The sequence below is a fragment of the Neolamprologus multifasciatus genome, chromosome 19 (assembly GCF_963576455.1).
Source record: "Neolamprologus multifasciatus chromosome 19, fNeoMul1.2, whole genome shotgun sequence".
Lineage (NCBI taxonomy): Eukaryota > Metazoa > Chordata > Actinopteri > Cichliformes > Cichlidae > Neolamprologus > Neolamprologus multifasciatus.
The window spans coordinates 11,517,322-11,542,524 of record NC_140457.1 but is presented as its reverse complement, the minus strand read 5'-3'; the positions used below and the strand labels follow the sequence as shown (position 1 = coordinate 11,542,524).

Genomic DNA, 25,203 nt, shown 5'->3' with positions numbered 1-25,203 from the left:
CAGTGAAATGACTGATTCATCAAATTTTATTTGGTACATAAAAACAAAAAGTTTTTTTTTTTATAGTGATCTGAGCAAGCCCTCCTCTTCTCATTATGCGAGGATGATTCCCAGTTTAACCCCTGGATTTACATTCATGTTAATGTGATAGTGTATGCTACAGACCTAACAAGAGACAAGTTGAAACAGTTGCAAGGCTTCATGCAGTGCTACCTCATTAAGACATACATTGATTCTACTGTTGTAAGAAGAAAATTACTTAGGCCTTCCTAAACACTGTGTAATGATCTCATGAATCTAATCATAAAGTGATTTCATCTTACAGGCCTTTTCTAAAAATGTTGAAACAGTTCTCCAAAAAGTAAATAAAATACAATGCAATGGAGAGCTAATTATTTGTATCCTTTTATTTGATGTATAATACATCAATTGACGTAGCTTTGTTAGCAAAATACGGCAAATGTTTTAAATTGAGTGACACGTCTAGATGCACTTTAGCACCGGGACTCATTTCCTTTGTAGTAAGCCCATGTTATTGTTATATGTGCACAATGTGTATTGGCAGTGTTTTGCAGAAATAAGCAAGGACTTCCTTGAAAAAGGTCTCGTCTAGATGGGAGCATATGGTACTCCAATATCTGTAGATATCATTCAGCATTAATGGTGCCTTCACAGATAAAACAAGCCATGTGCAAAAAGCACTCCATGTTACCAATTATGGCTTTTAAATTGTGAACAGATTAATACATTCTTTCAACTTTTTCTTGTATTGTTGAACTATTTGACTATGCAGACTTTTACAGAGTGGTGAACCCCTCTGCATCTTCCCATCTTTTACTTGTAAAGGAACTGGGCACTTTTTATACCCACTCATGTACTGTTTAACCGTATATTACAGTCAAATTGAAAATGAGAATACATTTTCAAAAATACAATCATATTTTTTAAACCTTTTTTATGGTTTATTATTCAATAACTGTACAGTTTTAATGACTTGCAAATCATTGCATTGGTTTTATTTACATTTTGCACAGCGCTGCAACGTTTTGAGAAACAGAGCTGCATTCAAAAAACACAACAGCCGTGATCTTAATGTACATGTGCCACATACAGTACGAAACTATTGTGATTTGCAACCTAGTTAGTGATCATATTTATCTTTGTCTCCTTGCTGTATTTTTCGACATAATGCATATCTCTAACAATGCCAATTATACTTACTGTTACTGATAGAAAGACTTGCGTGACTAAAGATATGAGCACGTATGAGTCTAAGAAAACACAGACACTTGTATGAGTGTGACGCGACTGTGGTAGTGCTTACAAGCTTACATGCAGTTAATGGTTGAAGATGATACAGAGAACCAAAAACAATAAATACATTGTATAAAACATAATTTCATATCAATATATTAAAATACTATTTAAAATAATATCTTAGACAATATTGCAATATGAAATTGACCGATAAATAGTTGTTAGGCCTAAACAGAGAAATATATATATCTAAGTATCTGTGTCCTTCATAGTTTGCTTTTTTTACTTAAATGATTTAAAGTTTCCAGATTTTCCCAACTGAGTAGCAGTACAGTCCAGAGAGCTAATACATTTTCTTTTTTTCCCAACAATAGTAACAATGAACTTACAGTACACAGTCCCATAATAAAGTTATACATACTGAATACAATATAAATGTCAAGACAGAAAAATAGAAAAATATCAATAGAAATCAAAAGTCAAATACATATCAGAGAAAGAATATAGAGTAAAGTGTACTTATGAGTCTTTGTGGTTCTTGTTGTAGCTGGAGCTTGGATTGGCTCTCATTGTTGGTATATTGGCTGTGTAACTGTACTTTTTGTTTTTTTTCCCCAGTCCCGATACACACACTTTCACACAAAAACAAAAAGTTACACACATTTGCAAATACAGACACATGCAATGGCACACATGCCTGCAAAGGTGAAAGTGTGTACACACCCACGCGCACATACGCACGCACATACGCCTCACATGACCGTGCAGCATTTGCAGGTCTGTTTCTTCTCCTTTTCCTTCTCGCCCTCCTCCCCACCTTCATTAGGCTTCTCTTTTTCTGCCATGCTTCCGTTAGGTGGAGGCTGCTCTTCTGTGGCTGCGTCTCCGCCCGCTTTCTCCTCCCCATCCTCGATCACAACAAACTCGGCTTTGACATTGCCATCCACCCCGTCCATTCCTAAGGCCGTGCGAGTCTCCTGTTCCTCCTCCACGGTCTTGTAGCCCATGAACACTAGAGTAACTGGGTTGTCTGCACTAGCCTGGTCAGGACTAGGGCCGAGCAGCTTGGCCTCAATCCCTGTCACCTCTCTCTTGGGTGTCTGACCAGAGGTCTGCACTACTCCATTTTCACCTATAGAGAGCACCAAAGCATCGTTGAGAGATTAGGGAAGTGCATGAGAAAAGAGCGTGGTCAGGGTCAGACAGTAGGACAAAGAAAGAAAGGAAATATTGTTTAAATGACCTCCGGTATGGAGAACCGATTTAACAGAGTGAATCAAGAGGTTATTATGAGCACACTTTGTCTTTGTGACACTTGCGCTCAGGCTGCATTGCCATGGTTTCCCATGTGATGATACAATATGTTGCCATGGGCACCAAACTTACCTCCATTTTCTTTGGCCACACCCTTATTGGCTGGTACGCCTGTCTCAAGTTCTTCAATCTCTTGCTCAAGCCTGGCTCGGAAACACACACACACACACAAAAAAAAAATCTGTGGATCATTCATGACCACAAATTGTCATATTTGAGCAAACTCTGAGTGCAAATCAAAACACCATTAAATCACACTGCTACTGCTACTCCTGGTTTTTTAAATATTGTAGCAATTAATTTCAAAATAAAAGAATAACAATGGATAAACTGCTTCAAAAATTAAACATATGGGGGATTTAAAATGCTCACCTGAGGATGACTTGTTCCAAAAGTTTGGTCTTCACCTCGTCCTCCTGCAGACGCTTCTGAGTCTCCTCCTCTGCTGGAGCTCCATCTAACAACCAGCGCTCTCTCAGTGCCTTTGACTGCAAGGATAATATACATGTTAAGAACACAGATAAAGTCTAGGTAATCCAGACCATTTAATTTACGTTGTATAAAATGGATCTAGCAATGGTAAGACAAGGAATATAGTTTTACTGTGTATGTACTTGATGTGTCCATGGGTGTTGATGCATTTGTGTGCATGCTTGCTACATTGAAAGGATCTTATGGAAGATCTTTATGCATACATTATGCACAAGTTGAGTGGTTAAAACGTTAGAAGCACCTCAATTTCTCCACATGCTGCACAGAGTCAGCGTCTCTTTGGACATCAATGTACTTTCTTACATAAGAGATTAGTGACACCATCTCTGACACTAATGATGAACTCTTTAGTTAATCTAAAGCAACAACATCTTCTTGCCAGGCAGTCTCGTACTTCTCTGCTGACTGCTGAAACTCAGGGATTCTGTCAAACACTTTAACTGCTGCCAAATAGTTTGCCAAGTGGACTAAATGGCACCCAGCCAGTGGATCAGGACTTTTGGTATCAAACTGGGAAATCCAAACATTTATTTAATATCATTATACTAAATTAAAGAAAGGAATGGGTATATAGAGAGGTCGCTGGGAGATAAAAAAAGGAAGTGGCTCTAATCTTAAACTAGATCAAATATTTCTTAGAGCTTAATCCATTCCAAGTAATATCTTTATGAACAAGCTTAGAAAACTAACAGTGACTACTATTATTCCTTATTATTTTCACAGGCCAGTATTCTTATCTTCAATCCCCATCCACGTTCCATCCTCTGGATGAGTTAATATCAAAGCAAATACTTGGCGTGCTCTGAGGTAAATATAACAGCGTGTCTTACTCGCAGCTGTTGGACCATGCAGCAAAAGACAACCCTGCCTGACCATATGGAAAAGTGTTAGAAAAAAAAGCTCTTGTTTTCACAAGTTAGGCTGAAAATCTGGACATGTGCTTGATGCGAATTCCTCTCCAGTGATGCAACTAGAATTTCTACAAAAAAAACAAAAAACCAACAAAAAAACAAAAAACCTCCCCCTTCCTCTCTCGTGTAGCATATGCCTCTTTGCCCATCCTAAATTTTAGGAACCTAAAAAGGGTTGTAAATGTCAGGGTGGATCTCCCTCAATTTATATCTGTGTTTAAATTTTTTTTTATCTGCTGTTCTGTTTAAAATCTTACCCTCTCCACTGAGTAATTCAACTTCAGACATCCAGCTGCAGAGCTTTAGAGCACACACTTAACACTGTGTAATTCAACACTCTTCATTCCACAGTCCTGCATGGTCTCTTGGGCACTGAATCTAAACCTGCTTTGCCCTCTTACTACTCTCTGAATCTTGCTTGCTCTCATGAGCCACACCCTACTACACCAGCGCCTGACATCACTTTAATGTGCTCACTCTTGCATATGGAAGCACTCACACACACACACACACACACACACACACACACACACACACACACACACACACACACACACACACACACACACACACAGACACGCACACACACACCAGTCAATGCGAACAGTTGAAAAGCTAGGAATGCTGAAGCTACGTCTCTCCATTGTTCTTTGGAGTAAAAGCTGCTAACGTAGCAGACAAAGGGCGGAACTGGGATACAGACATACGCACACGCAGACAAGCATCCATCCACACATGGATATGTTATGAACAGCTGGAAAGAGAAGAAGCTTATCTCAAATCACATTGTGCATTTATCCAAAAGTCAGTTTTGTCAAAATAAAGTTTCTCTGGTCCGTGTTTTTTGTCAAACATTTCGTCAAATTTACATTTTTTTTCTTTCATTTTCATTTTGAGCTAATGTCTGTGGTATAATAGGAGGATGGCGAAAGTGACTTAGCGGTCCAAAGCTTAAATGTTGTACTTTTAGCCTTTGTCTCTTGTACAGGTTAAGCAAATGTCCTTGGTAATTAAATGAATGAGGTTTAGATGTGGTTTTAAAATTAAATGCTCGCTTGCCGTAGCTGTGTTATTTATGTTTTTATGAATAAGAAAATGACAAACTACTCCTTTCCCAACTTTGTAAAAGTCTGTTAGCTGTGAGTGCTAATTGTTTTATTTTGAAAAATCACAACTTGTACACACCTCTGCCAACTGCTTTTCTCCTTTTAAGAAAACATGTTGACATTGACTGAATGCTGACTCCTGTTAGCGTAATCATTTCTCACCACATTTTCTGTTAACAAGTCTGTGTACATATATGTGTGTGTTTAATCATGTACTGGTGTGATTTAATGGTGGGGTACATGCCTAAAAAAATGTACTGCGTAAGCAAAGACGTTCATTAGGATTTCCACATCGGTCTGCCTCTGAGTCAAGAATACTTGCTGTGGTCCACACAAAGAGCCTTCTAACAACCCTGGACAGCATGATTACACTTCCCCTCTGTGTGTGTGTGAGACGAAAGTGGGGTGCGGTGGGTGTAAGAGCCGTTTCCTGTTGGTGGGAGTGGGACAAAAATCTGTTTCCTCTGCTAAAGCCCACTGCATTGTCTGAAGCTTCTGTGTTCCTTTATGAAGCAACCTACACAAAACTGGACGCGACATGTACAGATACACACTTACAATGGTTTGCCTGGAAAATAGAAAAAGTGGGAGCACGCAGGGACAAAAGTACAGGTCACTTTTAGAAACACACACACACACACATACTCATGTGCACATGGCAAATACACACCTCAACCTTTGCTCTTATCTGTGACCTGCTGAATTGTCAGTGGCTGAAATAGCTTTGATAACGCTGACACATACGCTGACGAAAACCTTGGCTCTGATATAATGAGTGTGTGTCTACATGCATGAGTGTGTGTGTGTATAAACAGCATGTGGAGGAGCTTTTGGTATTATCTGTTATCCATTCTGAACATTCCGTGACAGCAGCAGTTAGGGAGTATCTCACTATGTTGGACAGATATATTTGAAGGGAACTGTTGATTTTAATGTTGTGTGGGTGTTTAACGTTGCTCACACACGTAAGAGCATGAATCCCAGAAACATGGCAGTATTTCTGTTAGCTTGTTAGAAGTTCTGTGAAGGGAGAGGCATGTAGGAGTACAGATGACACATACTGTACATTAGTTTTATCAGTGGAGAGCTCGAGTGCATTTCAAACAAAGCCAAACTGGCATGTTCACGAAGGATGAGCAATGTGATGCTGGGGTCAAATATCCCAGTTTATGCACTGCAAGCACTCTTTTGGTAGCAGATGGAGGAATTCACAAGTGTAGATGGGAGGTGATAGTATTAAATAATAACATTTAAACAAAGATTGCAACAAAGATAATTAGTACTATGACTACTGTGACTGCAAAACAAAACAAAATCTATTGCTCAGGTTCAACTAGCTCCCAAGCTTCTCTGTGTACCAACTGAATTTCATCTGCTTACTTCGACAAATGGAATAAGAATACTTTATATACAAATACACATAAAACATGGTGGATGGATTTCTTTCCTGGAAGAATTCCAACAAACTCAATATGTGCCTACACAAGGTGGAAAAACAGTTAAACTGGAAACATGTGGCCAGCGGCAAGAGAAGCAGGGGAAACGTGCTGATGAAGTAGTGAGCAGGAGGTAACTGAGAGTGCCCTGTGCATACTATGAGATCAATGTGTTGTGGACACCAATACTTGTGTGTATTCTTGTCAACCACCAAGTATTCTTATGGGATACGTGGAAAATGTGTATGCCTGTGAATGTGTGTGTGTGTGTACCTTGAGATGCTGGAGTTGCCGTCGGTCATCATCCAGCTGTCTCCTCTTGTTTTCAATCTCTGTCTGCTTCTTCCTTTTCTCCTGTTATGATATACATGCATTAAGATTGCTAGAAAATGCACAAATGCATATTACAAAGATTAGAAATAGAAATAATATCATAATTTTAAAGAACAATATGAACTATATATTTATTTATGCAGTACTAGTGTGGCAACTTGGGAATTTTGGTAACTTCAAATAAATAGAGCTGCATATACAGCATCTTTAGTAGTCAACCAATATATTTTTTATATACGTACAGCTTGTTGACCATAGGCATAGGAATGTACTACTGACATTAAACTGATATTATGTAGTAATATAAATGTGTTTCCCTATATCTGCCACAGGTAAAATAAAAAAGAGATTGCGATATACAAAGTTTAGCTAACCAGACACCTGGATGTTAAAACAGAAAAGGCAACAAGTGACAATAAAACATTTATAAGTATAAAAGATGAACAGAGACAGAGGAACAGACAGAAAAGGGCAGTGAGCTGTAGCTACTATATTAGCTTTTGATGTCCTCTAATGGATGAAGGAGATGGGATCTAAAAGGTTGAGTCATTAAGACTGGCAGTCAGACCATGACAAGCAGCAATGATTTGTTGTTTCTTCAGCCATCAGCGTGCATGATGTGCACTCTGTGTGTGTGTGTGTGTGTGTGTGTGTGTGTGTGTGTGTCTAAGTGTGCGTATGAAATAGAAAATAGAAAGCAGAATGTGTCTATGTGTGTAGATAACTTACAGCGATGGCCTGGAGTCTCTCCTCATGTGACACCTCAGCCATCCTGATGAAGGACAGACAAGTTAAGGGGCAGCATGAGAGAGAGAGAGAGAGAGAGAGAGAAGGGAGGAGGGGGAGGGAGAAAGAGTTACGCCTCATAATCAGACATTACACACAGCATCAAGCAATATTCTGTGACCCCAGTGTTTGCTCACCGGTCATTTACCTTCCAGTGATTTCTCAGTGACTGAGGTTAAATATCTTTCTGTTTGGCACTAAATCAGAGTCTCTTTCCAGTCAGGAAAAGTTGGTGCAGGCATGCTAATGTGCAGCGAGGGCTCTGCTGGAGATTCCTGCTTTAATAGGTTCCAGACAAGAGCTTCAGGATGGAGGATGGACAGATGAAAACTTAAAGCCAGAGGGAAAAGACTGCACACTGCTGCTTAACGGAGATAGGATAAAGCTATTGCTATGAAAAAGTGATAAATCCTGCACTGAGTTCCACCTTTTTCTGTAGTAAATAGTTGAGATTATCAGATCCAAAAGGCAGCACTTATCGTGACCTCTAGAGCAAATTAAACATAGTGATAAATTCATGATCCCAGACTGGAAAATTTTAATTTATAAAGACTATATAAGACAGAATCGACTGGGTACAAGAATTCAGTACAAGGATTTTAGTATGCAAGCTATAGACACCTTCACTAACAACTGTGAGTGCCATATGGGGGTATTATGACGTTGATACATTCATATACTATATTTAACCCTGACTACTTTCAGCTCTCTAAGGACACCACGTGTTATGTGACAATAATAGCTAATGTCTCCACATGTGTTTTATTTTGGTAAGTATTATTGTGCTGAGAGGGAATTATATCTCTTATAACTATGTCTAATGTATTGGGATATAATCTTCCATTTAAAAATTACAACTAGTCCGTTAATTCTTACATTAAATATAACATCTAGGTGAGAAAACTACTGTTTTAATAAATGCGAGATTTGATTTATGCGACTGTAAACGGATGATACAGTTCTGGCAATTTGCTGGTTTTATTTAAGTTTGTATTCAAACAAAGTCTCAATCTCCCCAGGAGTGGATGTATACATAAATTCTGAAGGTCAGACTGTGCAATCCTCAAAAAAAAAACAAAAAAACCTGTGCAAAATACAAAAACAAAACAAGCAAACAAAAAAAAAAGCAAACACAAACTCAGATACTCGATGTTAAGTTCATGACAGTACAATTGGGAATAGACTGAATATGTCTGGCTTGTTTGGAAGGGTTGCCAGGAAATAGCCTCTCCTCTCTAAAAAGTCCATGGAAGTTGTGAAGAAACCCCAAGACTTCTGGAACAATGTTTAGTGGTTGATGAACACTAAACACAGTATATCAGCAGAAACATCTCATCCTAACTGTCAGGCACGGTAGTGGAAGGATGATGATTTGAGCTTTTTTTGCAGCCACAGGACTAACACACTTTGCAGTTATTTACTCAACCATAAACTCTTTTATATATCAAAGCGTTCTAGATTCAAATGTAAGGTAATGTATCTAAAAGCTAATGGCTGGCCAAAACTGGGTCGTACAACAGGACAATGATTGCATGTACACCAGCAAATCTACAACAGAATGGCTGAAAAAAACTGCAGTGGCCCAGTCCAGACCTCAACCCAACTGAAATGCAGGACTTTAAGAGAGCTGTGCATGAATGAATAAGAGCTTTGAAAAGAAGAATAGACCAAAATTTCTTCACAACAATTCAAAAGACTGATGAAGTCATATACAAGAGCTACCTGCTCTAGAGGTGTTTCTACGAGCTCTCAAATCCTGGGATGAACTCAGTTTGTCACAGGACTGCATAGAGTCCTTTGTAAACCTTCATTTGACTCTACAAATGATGGAAAATGAGGACAAACACAATATGTCTCATTTAGGTTTTAGACAAAATGACAAATTAAAATATTTTCGTAAAAATCCACTATTCAGGAAATCAGCAGGCAGGTTAATCAATGTTAAAAAATATATATGATAAGTTGCAGTCCTAATTAAGAATTACATCCGTAGGGCAAACTAATGATTTTTTGGTTTTTCATCTCTAATTTAAATTATTACTATTATGTAAAAACATTTAAAAGGTGACATTTAAAAAGGTGATTCACATAAAACCTTAAGGGGAAGTATGTCTCTTTCGCCACATAAAATTACACCCCTGCACAGATATAATTTGCTATAATAGCAGGAATCTTTAGAAACATTACAGTGATCAAAGTAGCCCAAGAATTAACGTACTTATTAAATACAGGTTTTGAATGACTTGGTGTCAAATTATCCATTTTCTCTATTCCCAGGGAAGAAATTAACTTCTCTGACTCTGACTAGAGTTTCTGGTTGCTTAAGTGTTTGATGGAGAACAGAAGAATGTTGTGCTCTCTCTAGACCAGAATGAAAGTTTACCACAACATATATGGGCTCATCATCTTTATACGCATCTAATCCAATCTTTTTAAAAACAGCTGTGACAAAAACAGCTGTCAACCTAACCTACAGCAAGGCCAGTAACATTTCTAAAATTGTTTGATTGTGTTGTTGTTGATGAGGAACGAGGAACAGCATCCCTGCTTGTAACAGATTGTATCATTTCTCAGCTTAGTACATACAAAGGTTGGATTGTGAGTGGAAAAATGCAGCATATCACCAGTTCACATCCCTCCTATCCCACCCTTTTTTTGCGGCTGCATTTTTATTTCCCACACAAAGGCATGCAGGGTAGCAGCGCTGACCTAAAAAAGATAAAGAAGCATCTTTTTTTCATGCTCAGTGTGCAACCATTGATCCTCTAATACTTAGGCATGCATAATGGAAGGTCAGTCTGTAACATGTCCAATTACTGTCTTTCCTGTGCATTTACACACATATAATCAAACAGCTCACTTCTCTTCCATTCCCTCTTCTGTTTTTCCATCGAGCCACATCCCCATCACATGGAGACCCTTGGGGGGGAGAAAGTAAGAACCACAATCATCTGATCACCTCCTGAAGTACACACAAACACAGACATATTGTACCGTCTAGACACATTTTTCCCAACTTTTGCCTTTCCCCAGTGATCCACACATGTGGATGTACTGAGTCAAATCAGCTTTTATATGGCTTAATGTGGTAAGATTGCACTCTCAAAAATAAAGCAAATCTTAATTTTGCTTAGAATTGTTTGTTTAGAACAAAATTAAAAAACATATTAATTACGTTTATAGTTTTTTTTTTTGGCGTTGTTATATAGCGCATTTTTGTCCAAAGCCTTTGTCCCTTCCCATCCCTCAGGTTATAGTGGAAGATGGGCCCTTAGATTAGTGCACATCTGGAAACTCATCTGAATCATTTCATCGGTGAAATTTGACCAGGGAGGAGCAGCTGACCTCTGTCGTTTTTAAAGGACCAAACATCTTAATGTGGAAAAGGTCAAGAAGCAGGTCCCACCCGCAGCTGAACTTGACAGCAATTATACAATGAACACATTACCACTGTTTGATACATTTGTTAAAAATGCAATATAGAGAGACTATTCACAGCTTCACATTTAGAACACCTGAAATGTGCCAAATCACCAAGAAATCTTTGCAATTTCAACTGCTTTTTAGTCACACAGAAATGTAGTTTTTGTTTTTATTAAGTAATTATGCATAACAGTTTTTGGACATAATCTTACTATGTATGTGTAAGTTACAGACTTTTATTAGCAATGTGCTGATCGACCAGCTAGGGACTGAAATCAGTCAATTTTCAGCATTCTTGGCTCTGATTGGTGACCGGCTGGTCAGCCTCATCTATGTCAGATTATGCAACATGCACACTGTGGTGCAGGCAAATGTTTGCATTCGCATTCTAACAGGTTGTTGGAATGAAAGCTCTTCACTATGAGTTAAGACACAAAGTGTTAGAACAGACCTAATGAGACACGTAATCTTCACCCAGACAAACATGGACAATTTAAAGAAATTAACAAAGCTTCCCAGAGCTCGAAGCCAAAGGATCAGAGCAGTTACAAGGAAAAATTATGGAGACAAGAAAACAGAAAGGGGCTGACGTTTTATCTGGTGAAATTATAAACATACTGGAAAATTATTTAAGTAAATTACCTTTCTTATGTAAATCTGTTAAACGTTCTTTTGTTTGGTGCACAGTAACAGTTAACGGTTATTTGCACGTCTTTCCGGTCTCGGAGCACTTTATTTTCAGTTACTTCAGTTGTTTCAGTGAGAGGACATCCTGCAACTTACTCAAATTTTGGGGACACTATAAAGTTTAGTCTTTTTTTTGTTGTTATGAAAATAATATTTAGCATTGAAAAAAAGTTTACTTTTGTTTGAATACGCTGTCATTTATAGTTTTTTACAAAAAATGTGAAATTAGTAGCTGGAAACTGAAGACTGGAAGTGATACATCTCTTAATTTTTATGCCTGCACTTAACTCTTGGAAATTAGCTGGCAGTTAGCATTTCTAAACAGCTAACTGAGCATTAGCATTGCTAATACACACTCTAAGTTCTTCTGTATTTCCCTGTTTCCTTTTTTATTTTTGATGCTCTTCCTTGTAATTGGCTTTGTTGTAATTATCCACTTGTTTACTAATTAGGTTACTATTGAGTGATTAGACCATTTTTTTTCACATTGTTTGCCATCCATTCGTCTTGTTGACATTTGATCCATTTCAGTGTTGCACTGTCCAAAACTGAAACTGAAAACAAATTTATCACATGAGCACTACATAAGCTGACCATCTTAATAAGAGAACCATGTGATTTTCTTTCCCTGTGATTGCCCAGAGACCTACAGCTGCTTTAAAACATTTAATTTGCAGTTAGTATATTAAACATCAGCCCGTAATATAGTTACATCAGTTTCCATCAAGCTGTCCTAGCTGGATACAGTTCAGCTAAAGCACACTGTAAATAAGGTTAGCTTTGCATAGATAAGTGTAATGAATTTTAATTTAAAAGTTGTACAAAGGTTGTATTATGCATTTATCTAAAAACAGGATGGCCTCAATTGTGATACAGATATTCTGCCCATGTTTTAGTTACAAAGACAAGAATTATGTGTGGACTTTGCTTCTATCCTGCCAGTATTCATGTAGTGCTTTTTATTTGGGAAGTTTCATTAAAGATGATTTTTTTTGCTCAACTGACTACCAAGTTGTGAATGTGAAAACGTAAATACAACAATAATCTAAAATCCAGATTTAGTCAGATGGACATGATATCAGGTGATATTAAAAAGTACTGATAACAATCCAGTCACTGTCAGGTGCATCTAAACATCTACATTCAGCAACAGTGAATAATGCTTACAATCTTGTGCATGCAAGACTTAAAGGCAACAGTCCAAAACCAAATGTTAGTGCTAGTCCTGATTGTCTAACCTCTGGAATAATATTGCAATGAAATTTTAAGGACATATTGGAAAACTGTGTCTACCTTGTTGGAACACTGGGGGCCTATGTCCTACAGCCTCTCTCATAAATTATTGATGCACAGGGAGAAAGGAAAGCAGGCAGCCATCTTTGCCACAGTAAAAAGAGTAATTACATTTATGACAGAGAAAGACATCAAGGGAGGGAGACAGTCACTAAGAGACTGGTTTGCCTGACACAGATAAATGCAAGAGATCAAAAACATCACTCAGACAAGACTAAGCGATGGATGGATCATAACGGGCGGATTTAGAGACAACTAGCAAGCTAAAACCACATTTCTGACAATATGTAAAGGTAGGTACATATCAGAAGAAGTCTGAGAAACACATTAATGACCAGCTCAATTCCCTATTGAGTGCACCGCTTCTGTAGCATTTCCAGGAACACATTAACTGCCAGTGTACAGCAACAGCATCCTCTCTTCTAATAGCATTGTGCTCATGGTCCTCTGGAACCAGCAGTCACTTTACATACTCTAACTGCACTATAATGCACTAAAAGTAATCAATGTAATGCCCATAAATGTAAATGAATTATAACCCAGTGGTATATCTTTGTTGGGGGTGTTATATTGGCATAAAGTCTTACTAGGATAAAAAAAAACTCCTTTTAAGGTAAAGACAGTATTTTCATTCCACTTAATTGTTAAGATGCATAAAATCAACATTAAGTTCTTCTAATTAAAAAAAAACCATTTCATCTCTTCCTGATCAAACTAATTCTACCTTCTGTAACAAAAACACCACTTTTTAAATGTTTACATGTTGCCTTTGTAGAAGGAATCAAGTTTGCTGTAGAGAATTTCCAATATGTGATGACAGAGAATAGCTACTCTTTGACTCCAGACAGCAATAGGTCTGCTCTCTGTCAGCAGCGGTGGCAGATTGTGTCAGTCCAAATTACCTCCAATTATCTTAAACAAACACCTGTTGGGCAATCCAACATGCTGATTCTGAACATGCCTCCTACGCTCACACATACTCAGATGCACAAATTTATTTAAAGCTTGTTTGTGCAGCATCTGCTCTTCATTAGGTAGTAAACACTTTAATGCACCTATACTGAACTGAACACCTACTGCACATTAGGACCAGGCGGAATCAGGTCCCTTGACAAAGAGAGAAAGACGGATAAGAGCACTTTCAAATGATAGTTAACAAGTGGAGTTAATTAAAGTTAAATCTGGTGATATTTCTATATCACCTTATGATAAGCTTAGTCATAAAGGGAGGTTTTAAGCCTGATCTTAAGTAGTAGATAGTGCCTGCCACCTGGATCTAGACTTAAAGCTTTTTGCATATGAAGGTGGCCTGATAATTCAATGCTCTGCCTCCCAGTTTGGAAACTCTAGGAACCACAAGTAATCCTGCAGTCTGAGAGCAAAGCGCTTAACAAATTGTCTGAAACACTCAAAGCCAGCAATTAATTGAGCCAAAAAGTATCATTTATATAGTTAAATCCTGTCAGCGCTTATTTCTGTGGTCCACAGAGACCCGCTGCTGTTCAAAAATTGCTCCCCAAACATCAATGAGCCAGCCGCACACACTGGGTGACATGTTCCACACTGAAATATTTACATATATGACCATGAACATGGGCATTTAACTCTATACTCCATCCTCTTACTTTACTATGCCATGTGCGCGATCGGATTGTTGTTGTTGTTTTAAATATGAAATATAAAAACATCTTATAGTGAGATGTTGATAATCACACCAATCATCTGGTGCCGAAAGTGACCAAACAGAAAAGAGGAAAGACAGAAGAAATTTTGGTGTTTGTTCTTACGCTGTATTGCCACTAATGGCAAATTAAACAACAAATAAACAAGACATTTGTTAACTTGGGCTGTAATTCACAACAGCGAGAACCTATATTTTGCAGCTATAATGAAACTCCTGGAAACACACACACACAAACACAATCACAAAAAGAAACCCAAGGAAAAAAGAAAAGGTGACTGAAACGGCTGCAAGCCAAAAAAATAAGAAAACAGAATACTATTTATTCTGCAAATCTGGAGAAATCCCAGATGTGAGCGAGACTGTCATTTCTGGCTGCTTCCGAAAGAACAAGCATGCCAGACACAGACAAAATAACAGAAAATGTTTCCTCTTCAGAAAGAAGGATGATGGTGAATATTGACTCTTGAGTTAATGACACAGACCCTGCATTTAAGAAACACTAAAACACTCTGAAAAAGGAAACTGATCTCGAATCCAATCACACTGACTGTGTCGGAGTGGCCCTTCTTTCTCCTTCTCTCTACTCCCCACTTCCACGGCTTCCTTCCTTCAGGCCAAAAGAGCACAGGGACAACAATACTCTTCCCAGCCTCTCTGCCCCAGCCACACACTTGTCCCAGGCCATTACACACATATACACACCAAGACTTCTCAACCACCACCAACACACACACAGCTCTGCATCCTTCTATCTCAGGCAGAATACAAATTGTGCCAAATATAAACAGTGCAGTGCCTATAAAAACTAGAGGAAGTCCGCTGAGGTCACACGTTAGTATTCAGGAGTCAGAGGGCAAAAGTCCTTTCCCTTTGAGGCCAGCCATAAATAACAGCTCTGTTAGCACAAAAGAGAGTGAACTACTGTGTAACATCTATGTCGAGAGGGCAAATGGCAACTGAGACACATGTGTTGGGACGGGGGAAACTGGGAAAGTTCTGATGTCTTACTTGTTTCAGTGTCAACAGCATGCAAGAATGAATGAATCCTGACTTTACGTATGCAGTGGCAGGATTTCTAGCAAAAAACGGGTAACCAATCAAACGTATTCCTGTGATGTTTATGACTCTTTTGTCAGTGGACAAAAGTCAGTGGACAAAAGTGGACTTCTTTTTATGTATCACTTTTCTAGTCTTATTGACCGCTCTAAGCACTTTTACGAGTTGTCTGTTGGCAACATTAGGAAAAAGACAAATTTCATTAAACTTGGCAGAGAAGTGAAGCATGAGCAAACAAAAATTCAGCTAAATTTCACTTGCTTGAAATGGTGCATTAGTGAATTAGCCTTGGCAGACCATGTGCTCTTCATGCAGTCTTCTAGTTAGAAAAAAAATAATTAATTCAGTTACATTTGTATTAAATCCTTCACCAGTTTGGAAAGTGTTATTTTTTATATTGTCTAACAGCAATATTAATGAAGTTTATTTATTGGAGCCATTCATGCCACTCAAAGTCAACAGCCATAATGGAAAATTGTTGAGGAAACATAAAATAAGCAACACAACACTAAACATGAATGAGTTACAATGGGTATTATGGCATTACTAAGAGATTAAGCTAGAATAGAAGTTTTTAGTTTTAAGAGTAGGTTGAGGATATGACAGGAAGCTGAAGATGGTAAGTTTTTTCAGTGGGAGTGGCCAGAATGGTTCGAAATGAGTATTTGAGAGGGGCAGATTGAGGCAAGGCTGAGATAGTTTAGACACACACAGAGAAAGACAGTGAATACACTGGAAATAGGATACTGAATATGGAGCTAAAGAGGAGGAAAAGAGGAAGATAGTGCAGAAGATTCATAGTGAAGGAGACAGAGTTTGTGTGACAGTATGCTATGGATGGGGTGAAATGGAGGCAGATGATTCACTGTGTTGTTCCCTAAAGCGAGAAGCCAAAAGAAGGGGGAAAAAAGACATGCTTTGAGCAAGCAAGTTCCATCAGTAGCCAAAAACTTGTTGTCACAGACTGACGTCAGTCCACAGCAATCGTAATGGCACAAAAATGGGAACAATCTTTTTTTGTATGCAATTATTCTCACACTTGTAACATAAGGCAGTGGAGAAGGTGTTGCGTAACCCTGCCTTATTTTCTCAACCTTCACACTGCTGGCCAATAAGTCAATATGAAGTCTTCGCTTTGGAAAATTACAGAAATACTCGGATGCAGCCAACTCTAATGTGTAAAAAATCTAGGTTTGCAGGCACTTTTCAACAATGGCCACATTTTTTAGGCATACAGACAGATCAGTATTTCTTCTACTCAGTTCCTAATGTGCAACAAATCTCCACTCTCACATTCTTTCCACCAATTCCTTCCTCGTTCTGCCTTCTACAAATACCTAATGAAAAACCTTTAACAGAGGCAGTGTCTCTACCCTGTGCTGCTCCTCCCTGGAATCTTCATCAACTAGTCTCATCTGACCGATCTTGACCTTCATTATGCTACGCTGCAAAACTGATGAGTTAATGTTAATGTTTAGATATCCACAGAGTGCATGCTGAGTCCACAACTCCTGTCACACTTTATGATCGATCCGGGTGTTTTGATTATAGCTGTAGAGGTCAGAATGCAGGTTTAGCTTGTAGAAATACAGTACATACACAGTACACTGGATCTTTAATATCACTGATACCTGTGTGACAGGATATAATGAAGACTGACGTTTGGATCACTGTTTAGATCATCAAAATTCAGGGAGTGGCAATCGGTATAGGAAAAGGTGAAATCTTTTAGCTCTGAACCTGGGAAACATTTTGTTCTGTATTGGAAGCCAAGTTTCATTAGAAGGAGGCAAGCTATCACACAAATAAGACTGGGATGGAAAAACGCAGATGTTTGTAAATTATGACCTAAAGGTTCATAACCACAATTTAAAAAATGAAAGCAGCGATCTTCCTAAATGAATTACTCACAACATTATTTGCCATGTGATTTAAACTCAAATCATATTTGGTAAGTTCCAACTTCTCACATTTGAGGATTTTATGCTATACTTTTCTGAAACGTCGCTGAAATTGTTTTATACTGCTAGTTGGATAAAACAAGCAATTTAGCTGGTATTTTTTCACTATTTTTACAGAATATTTAACAGACAAAAATCTCTCCTTGAAAAAATATTTGATCAATGGATCTTAGCAGCCATTATTTAATATTTGTAGGTGTGATTGAGGCCTGGTCTTGCTATTGAACAGCAGTTCCTAGTAGGGCTGTGCGATATGACCAAAATCTCATATCCCGATATAAGAATTCTATCGTCCGATAACGATATAAATCACAAAAATGTAACATTTTATATAAATTCTGTGAATCTTGGGCAGCTCGACTTGCGGGAAGTGTTTCCAGCTGCACGTCATGTAGCTGGAGTGGAGTGTTTTAACAGGTGCATGAAAATATAAATTTTTAGACATAAGTTGTAAAGGCTGCCGTTTTCTTTGTGAGTATTTATTACACGGCGTGCTGCGGGGAAAAGCCTGTTCTAACGTTTGAGTCTAAGGTTTATTTTTTAGCACCTAGCGGCTCTTTTTTTTTTACTTCTCATCCGTAAATAATCTGCTCTTTCACGTGATTCAGTTTATTTTGAAAAGTCTCAACAGGATCTTGAGCTTTATTGTGAAAAGTTTATGTGGACCATAAACAAGCGGAAACGCGATGGTGTTACCGTCGTTGTTGCTAACCAAAACGCATAAAAACAGGCGCTTGTCCTCATAGTGTGGTTATATGAACCATACTATTCTCTTATATAAAATATAAGAGAAAGAGAGAACTTTAAGAAATTAATATAGCCACTACAGTGACCATCAAAACAATGAAAAATATTGCCAGTTTATTTTGCGACACCATGAAACAAATGATAGCACAAAATGAAACGATAGACGTTTTTATATCGTCATCCGATATATATCGTTATATCGAACAGCCCTTGTTCCTAGGATGAATAATCTTAGAGTTCTGGACAAAAGCTCAACCTTTTTGGACAGAAGATTAAAAACCTAAGCTAGAATGAGTAAAGAACATGATAGTGATCCCAATTATTGACTTGTTCTTCAGCCTTTTTGCAAAAACAGTGTAACATGACCTGCTGACAACACTGTCTTTATGCTTACAGAAAACCCATTTCAGTAGTGGCCTGTCTCCTGCATCCTGGTGTGTTCTTGTTGGTCAATAAGCAAATTCTATATATCCGGAAACCTATGTACTTGCATTACAGGAGCAGCCTTTCTATGTTAATGCAGGAACCATTAGGCCTAATAGGTGTCTTCCCTTATGGCATGGTCCCAATATCTACTCAAGGCTCTCAAGGACTTGTTTATACTAAGTATGTTTGTCCAAGATCAGCCTGTCCAATCTCTTCTCACAAAATAAAGTTTGATTTACAAAGGGGACAAGGACTAATATTCATCCTACTTCCTCCCCTTAAACCATATTGCCAGATGGGGTTATCAACAGAGCAAAACGAAGGGTGATCTACTGCTTATCAATAGGGCTTTTGATATTATCTCTGCAACAACACTGATGACAGTCATATGAGCATGTGGGAGTGCACATGTTTTGGGCAGTAGACACACACACACACACACACACACACACACAGGCACACACATACAAATGTACAAACACATACTGCTGAGCACACTTCCCTCTGAGATTAAAACGACTTAGTGGCTAAAAATGACAGTTTATCAGAAGACACACTATCCGCTGGAAAGAAAAAAACAAATCCCCTTTTGCCTTATCTGTCATGACAAAGCAGCAAGGAGGGGGATTTGTAATAAGAGATAGTCATAAAAAAGAAAAAGAAAAAGTGACTATCCAGGAGGAAAAGAGAAGGCAGAGATTAAGAAAAAGAGAAAAAAAAACAGACAGAAAGGGCGAGGTGGATTGCAAAGCATTATCTAAGAATATCTCACATCATCATCATCGGCCCAGATGTTACTCCGTATCACTTTGCATGCTTGCTGAGCAAGCTTTCACTTCCACTTCCTCTTTTGCCCTACAATACCATCTTTCAGAATGGGACAGTAAGTTTAAAGACATTTGGAATGTATGACATTAATTTTCCACGACTAGCTTACAGATCTGATTTTGTAACCACTGCATAAATGGTTTCTTAATGACAGCAAGGTCAGAGAGGGTAATTGGCAATATCCATCACTCTGGGGCTATTTGCTCAGGGCAGGATGTGAACCCATGAGAGGTCTCCTGTCCACTTGTAATAATGCTGTACCACCGGATTCTGGCAAAACTTCTAGGAAATCGCAACCCAACAGTTGTCGAGGGTTCTACGTTAAATTAGATCTATTTACTCATATACACCGCTCTAAAACAAAAGGTTTTCATGAAACCTGCATTAACTGATATTTATACAAACAGTTAGTGTGGATCCTGATAAGATTTCAATTTTACTAATGCCAGTATTGACTCTGCTTATAGGTCTGAGTCTTTATGTTATTGATTTGTTATTGGTTTTCTGTGCAGGTCTAGACAGGTTTTTTAAATTTTATTTTATTTTATTTTTTGCATCAAAACAGCTGTTTTATTATCTGAGAATTATCTGAGAGTCTGACAACTTTATTGCAATATATAAGTGCCAGAAAATAATAAAAGGAATTGATAAGCTTGGAGTCATTTGATTCACATCGGTATTCTTAAGGGAAGACTTATAGCTACTAAATGTTCATCAACTGCTCACTGAGTTCTGTCTGTTTGGGTTGGCACTGGGCAGGTAGTGTACAGTTGTTCATCATAGTTGCTTTGTTTGAAAACCTGCATTTTGCAACTGGCTATACGTGGTGGCAATGAAGCTAAACATAAAATCTGGGAGGGGGGAAAGCAAAACAATCAGATGAATAACACTAAAATGGTCATGTGTCCCAATGTTAATCTGAAAATGCTGATTTTAACTTCTTTAATTTGTACAGGTTATGTCATTGTGACTTTATAACTATAAGTGTATTTTGGATGCTGCTTACTATGACTTGCCTCAATGAGGATTTCTATTATTAGCCTCTTGGCTTCCCGAAAGGCACTTTGATTGCAGTTAGTTGAGAGTAAAGAGTGTTACTCATTCACATTTCACATCACCTTTTTTTTTACTGACTGGCCATGAATAGGAATGAATGACCGTCCAGTTACCAGGCTCATTTCCCCTAACTAAATTGGTGAACGCAGACCTATCCCAGTACCAAGCCTGCCAGTGCAAGGCACAGTCATCAACACACGCATAAACAATCCATCTGTTTGTTCCATTCATACATGCAAAATGACTGGCAGAAATGCACAAACAAAGCTGCACGTATGCAGGAATTCAAAAAGACAAAGACAGAAATGTGACTGTCCAAAGTCATAATGTCAGATAATGTTTGGGTGGGCAAGACAAGTGCTGTTGCCTCCACTGTGAGTTGCTGACACGACACAGAGCAGCCAACTGGATATAGACCCTCCACTCACATGTGGCCTGGCTGGGGCCTTAGGACTTAACTGCTTATAAAATGAAATGAAACAACAGAAGGCAAGTGCTGCTAATAAACCAAATATCCAACCTAATTTTAAATGTTTGACCAGATAATTAATTGTCTTAAATCTTACGAATAAAATCTTAGAATATTAAATGGTATAATGCCTAATTGATATCTATAGTCTTACACGTTTATTAATACTTAAGTGGTAAGGATTACATTTTGCGTTATTTTCTATTTACTAGTCAATTACACTATTAGACAATAAAAACTGGTGTTCATTGTGAAGCAAACAGGCTCTCGGGACTTGAAATCAATTAATTTTGTCTCCTTTTCAACATCTCTCTGATGGCGATGGCTGACCTAGCAAGAGGATAAAATGTCTGGCTGGAAGTAACCTCAGAAATCAATCCCCCTGATGCACTTTTCGCCAGCATTTATAAGAATCAAACAGGTGTCTCTTAAGCTTTTTTATTGACGAACATACCTAAGAGTGTGCTGTGCTACTTCAGGGAAATCATGATCCGTTATGTTTATGAACTCTCAGCTATCTTGCAAGGGCTGGTCTTGTCAACAAAGGTGTTTTCTACAACAGTCAACAAGCCCTGCAGAGAAACAATGAACACAAGACCAAACAAAAACACACACTTTGTCCGTTTGTGCCTATGCATGCTGTGATCAAACGTAATTACAAAAAAAGAAGAAAAAAAATCAGGGCAAAAATTAAGGAGCTGGTCCAGCTGACATTGTTCTATTCACAGACAGGAATAGAAGCAGAAGAACACACACAAGCCCGGGCTACGTGATATTCTGGGAGGATGGAGAAGCCAGGTTGTGCCACTGCTGGCAGCCTGCGCCTGGATTCATTTGAGCTAACGTCGTCTATTTAAGAGTTTCATTCGCCGCTACTACAAAGCCAAGCGCCTCATCCACTGCACGGTGTAAATTCCAGACCCGAGTATGTAATGGCCAAGGTTTATCAGCTCATGCGCGCCATGTTGGAGGGAACTGCACACATCACAACACACACAGAATACCCTGTTACTGTCCTCTCCTCCAGTCTGTAACCAGTCAGCATCTCTCCACCCGTGCAGTGACGGCCATGCGCGGCTGGCTGGCTCCACTGGAAATTCACCATCGAAGCAACAACAACAACAACAACAACAAATAAAGAGACACTTGCTTCGCACATCAGATCGATATTACATGACGGATCATGAAAGGCATCCGCGTAAACACGTCTTCCCATTACACCTGTCGCCCCCATTGGAAGTACAGTAGTGTAAGGCGGCCCTCTAGGCATGCAATAGAGGATGATATGACATAATAATGCAGATGTTCAGTAACTCTCAGCCGCTGACTTAAGCCAAAGCAATGCTATTTTCAATTTGCTCTTATCTGTCTAGAAGGATGCTGCGCCTCCTGTGATTACGAGTTGTAACCTCCTAGCATATTAATGCAGCTGCACGGTGCTTACACAGTAAGGAATTTCACTATTACAAAACAGCCAGTATTTTGTTAGATATGCATATTTCATCCACCCTCTCTCATCCCTCTGTCCCGCTATGTCAGCCCTCGTGTCCGAGGCACAGGATTGATGCTTAAATGTTCCGCCGCTGCACAACCAGCCGCTGAACAAATCACCAAAAGCAGGTCAGCTACAGGAAAACACATCACCAACCGCAGCACACTGAAAATCACGACTTACTCAGTTTACAGATCCCTTTTTGCTTCCCGCCGCAGACGTCTTCCAAACGAGGTGTCCTGTTGTTTATTTTTCGGAGCACTCTCACACCCCTTCCTTTCCTCCCCCCTTCTCTTCTTCTTTTGGATGGCACCCCTTGTGCTATAGCTGAGGTGATGCCGAGGGCAGCTTGCGCGCACGGCCCGGCAATTATAAGACACCGATGGCTTCCTCTCGGGCGAAAAAGACGCACGGCGGACTTGGTTCCGCGCTGGGTGGGAATCTCATGGGTTGTGGGGCGTCGTCTGAAGCAGGTTGTAGACTAGTCAGGGTACGTGTGTGTGTGTGAGAGAGAGAGTCAGAGTGGTATGTGAAGGGGAGTGCAGAGGGGGAAAGGATACGCCTCCCAGCCCCGCGAAGATAAAGGGGCCCTGGCTGCGCACGCTGACTAAGATAAGGGTCCTTCTCTCCAAAAACGAGGCCCTGATGGCTCTGCTCCAGCCTCACCATATGACGTGCAAGGAACCGGGCTGTCTGCTTCAGCGGAGCTTCAAAAGTACGTGCAGCCTGAGGCTGGGACCACATCCAGGATTTCTACTAGAGGAGAACGCGCCATTCTTTCCAGTTTTACTGTTTCTCCGTCCACTCCATCTAGTGGTGAAAAGGCTCAGTGTCAAGACTCCTTGATTTTTTTTGCACGAGGAATCGCAGGCTGAAGGGTGAACGCTTTCACTGCCTCAAGGAGCGGGTTTGAAATGGGATTTCGTCGCCATCTATCTGCTGTTTCTTTATCAAGTCAGGAACACTCGGAGGAATTAGTGTAAAGTTAAGCTGTGTGCTCAGTTTCGCTCATTTACATTTTATTTATCCAATTATTTGACATCTGCATCCTTAAATCATCCAAAACATGTTGCACCTGCACACAGTATACAGTAGGTGGTGCTAGACTTCCAGACATGTTGCCTTGTCCTTTCCAGTTTGATTTCTCATAGGTTTATGGTCTGCAAATTCATTTGAGGTGGTTAGGCCATAAATGTTTGTGTGAAAATAGTAAACGATATATGAGTGTCTACATTATTCTGTATTTTCATCTGTTTTAGGATATATGTCTTTTCAGGGAGCTTAATCAATTCTTTTATACAGGCGAGAAGAACGGACAAAATCATCTGTGCCTCTGTTAGCTTATTGATACCGCATTGAGACTTTAACAATGTATTATATTAATAATACGCTTATAATGTATTATAATAATACATTGTTAATTTTGGCTACAGACAGTTTGCTACTGCCCACCACATTTCATCAAATAACCAAAAGTGTAGAGTGTTTAAGAAAAAACAAGGGCAGAAAAATCTGCTTGTCAAAAGACATCTGTTTGTCTAAATGGGAACTGGGTTAAATTTAATTGGAAAGCACAAAGGTGAAAGGTTAGAGTACACAGTGGGCTATTTTAACTTAATGCAGCTGATGTGGGGGACAGAGAAAAAGTTGTTGCCTATTCTCTAATGTCTGTACAGCAAAGGAAAAAAAAAGAACAAAAATAAAGATGCTTCCTTAAAAACATGATGTAATATTTTTAATACTAAGTATAAACGTGTCTTGTTATTTTAGGCAAATCCACCACTGTGATCAAATTGGTGGTGCTGCGATGTCAGGCTGATGCATTTCTGAGTTCACTCCTTAGAATTTTTCAAGGAGCAAAAACTGTAGAAGAGCGACTCGGAAGGAGATCAGATTGTCTAGCTTTTGTCAAGGGACTCAGATTAATGTCTAGAAATAGGAAAGTGGCTAAGCAGTTTTTTTCTTTTCTTTTTTTGAGCCTGTGAGAGAGAATAAAAAGGAAGCACTAAAACCGGTTTCGGAGAAACAAACACCTCCGTTTCTCTGTCTCTTGCTCATTTCATGCACTTCACGTCTCCCGTCTTTCACGCCCTCTAGCAGTTTTACACGTATGCACAAAGCAGAAAGCAGGCAACATACAAACACAACTATATGCAGGAAGGCGGGAGGGTGAAAAAGAAACTCAGCCTCCCATGTGGTATGTGTGTGTCTGTCATGACATCATGATAAACACTGCTGACAGATAAGGGTCAGGCCTGTTTCGGTACTGACATCTCTAAAAAAAAATCTCTCCCTGACAAACAGAAACAAGAAAGGGAGGGAGCCGGCTCAATCGGAGTTTGATAGCGTTTTGGGAGTTTCACTCACAAAATATCTCAGTTTGATCGTGATACAAAACCATACTGGCAAATGTGTGTTTTTGTGTTCTCATGGGCCTGCACCCTGA

General features: G+C 39.1%; 1 protein-coding gene across 2 annotated transcripts; it reads right to left on the bottom strand.

Annotated features, from left to right (window-relative positions):
- palm1b (paralemmin 1b) lies at nt 1-23,572 on the bottom strand. Of its 2 annotated transcripts, XM_085143978.1 has the most exons (7): nt 22,941-23,572; nt 10,496-10,554; nt 7,579-7,621; nt 6,790-6,870; nt 2,944-3,059; nt 2,644-2,714; nt 1-2,389 (listed from the first exon to the last, which is right to left on the bottom strand). In XM_085143978.1, the coding sequence occupies exons 2-7, from the start codon at nt 10,540-10,542 to the stop codon at nt 2,010-2,012; spliced, it is 738 nt and encodes a 245-aa protein (XP_085000104.1). In that variant the 5' UTR covers nt 10,543-10,554; nt 22,941-23,572; the 3' UTR covers nt 1-2,009. The 2 variants fall into 2 exon arrangements, with proteins under 2 accessions (XP_085000104.1, XP_085000106.1); XM_085143980.1 differs by lacking the exon at nt 10,496-10,554 and having other exon boundaries at nt 22,941-23,569.
- Between the last annotated feature and the right edge of the window lie 1,631 nt (nt 23,573-25,203).

What these genes read in the sequence shown, in the direction of transcription:
- palm1b (XM_085143978.1), bottom strand. Translation starts at nt 10,542, where the DNA reads ATGGGGATGTGGCTCGATGGAAAAACAGAAGAGGGAATGGAAGAGAA. An exon ending in AGAGACTCCAGGCCATCGCT is followed by an intron (nt 6,871 to 7,578) that starts GTAAGTTATCTA and finishes ATATCATAACAG; the next exon opens with GAGAAAAGGAAGAAGCAGAC. An exon ending in TTGGAACAAGTCATCCTCAG is followed by an intron (nt 2,715 to 2,943) that starts GTGAGCATTTTA and finishes TTTCCGAGCCAG; the next exon opens with GCTTGAGCAAGAGATTGAAG.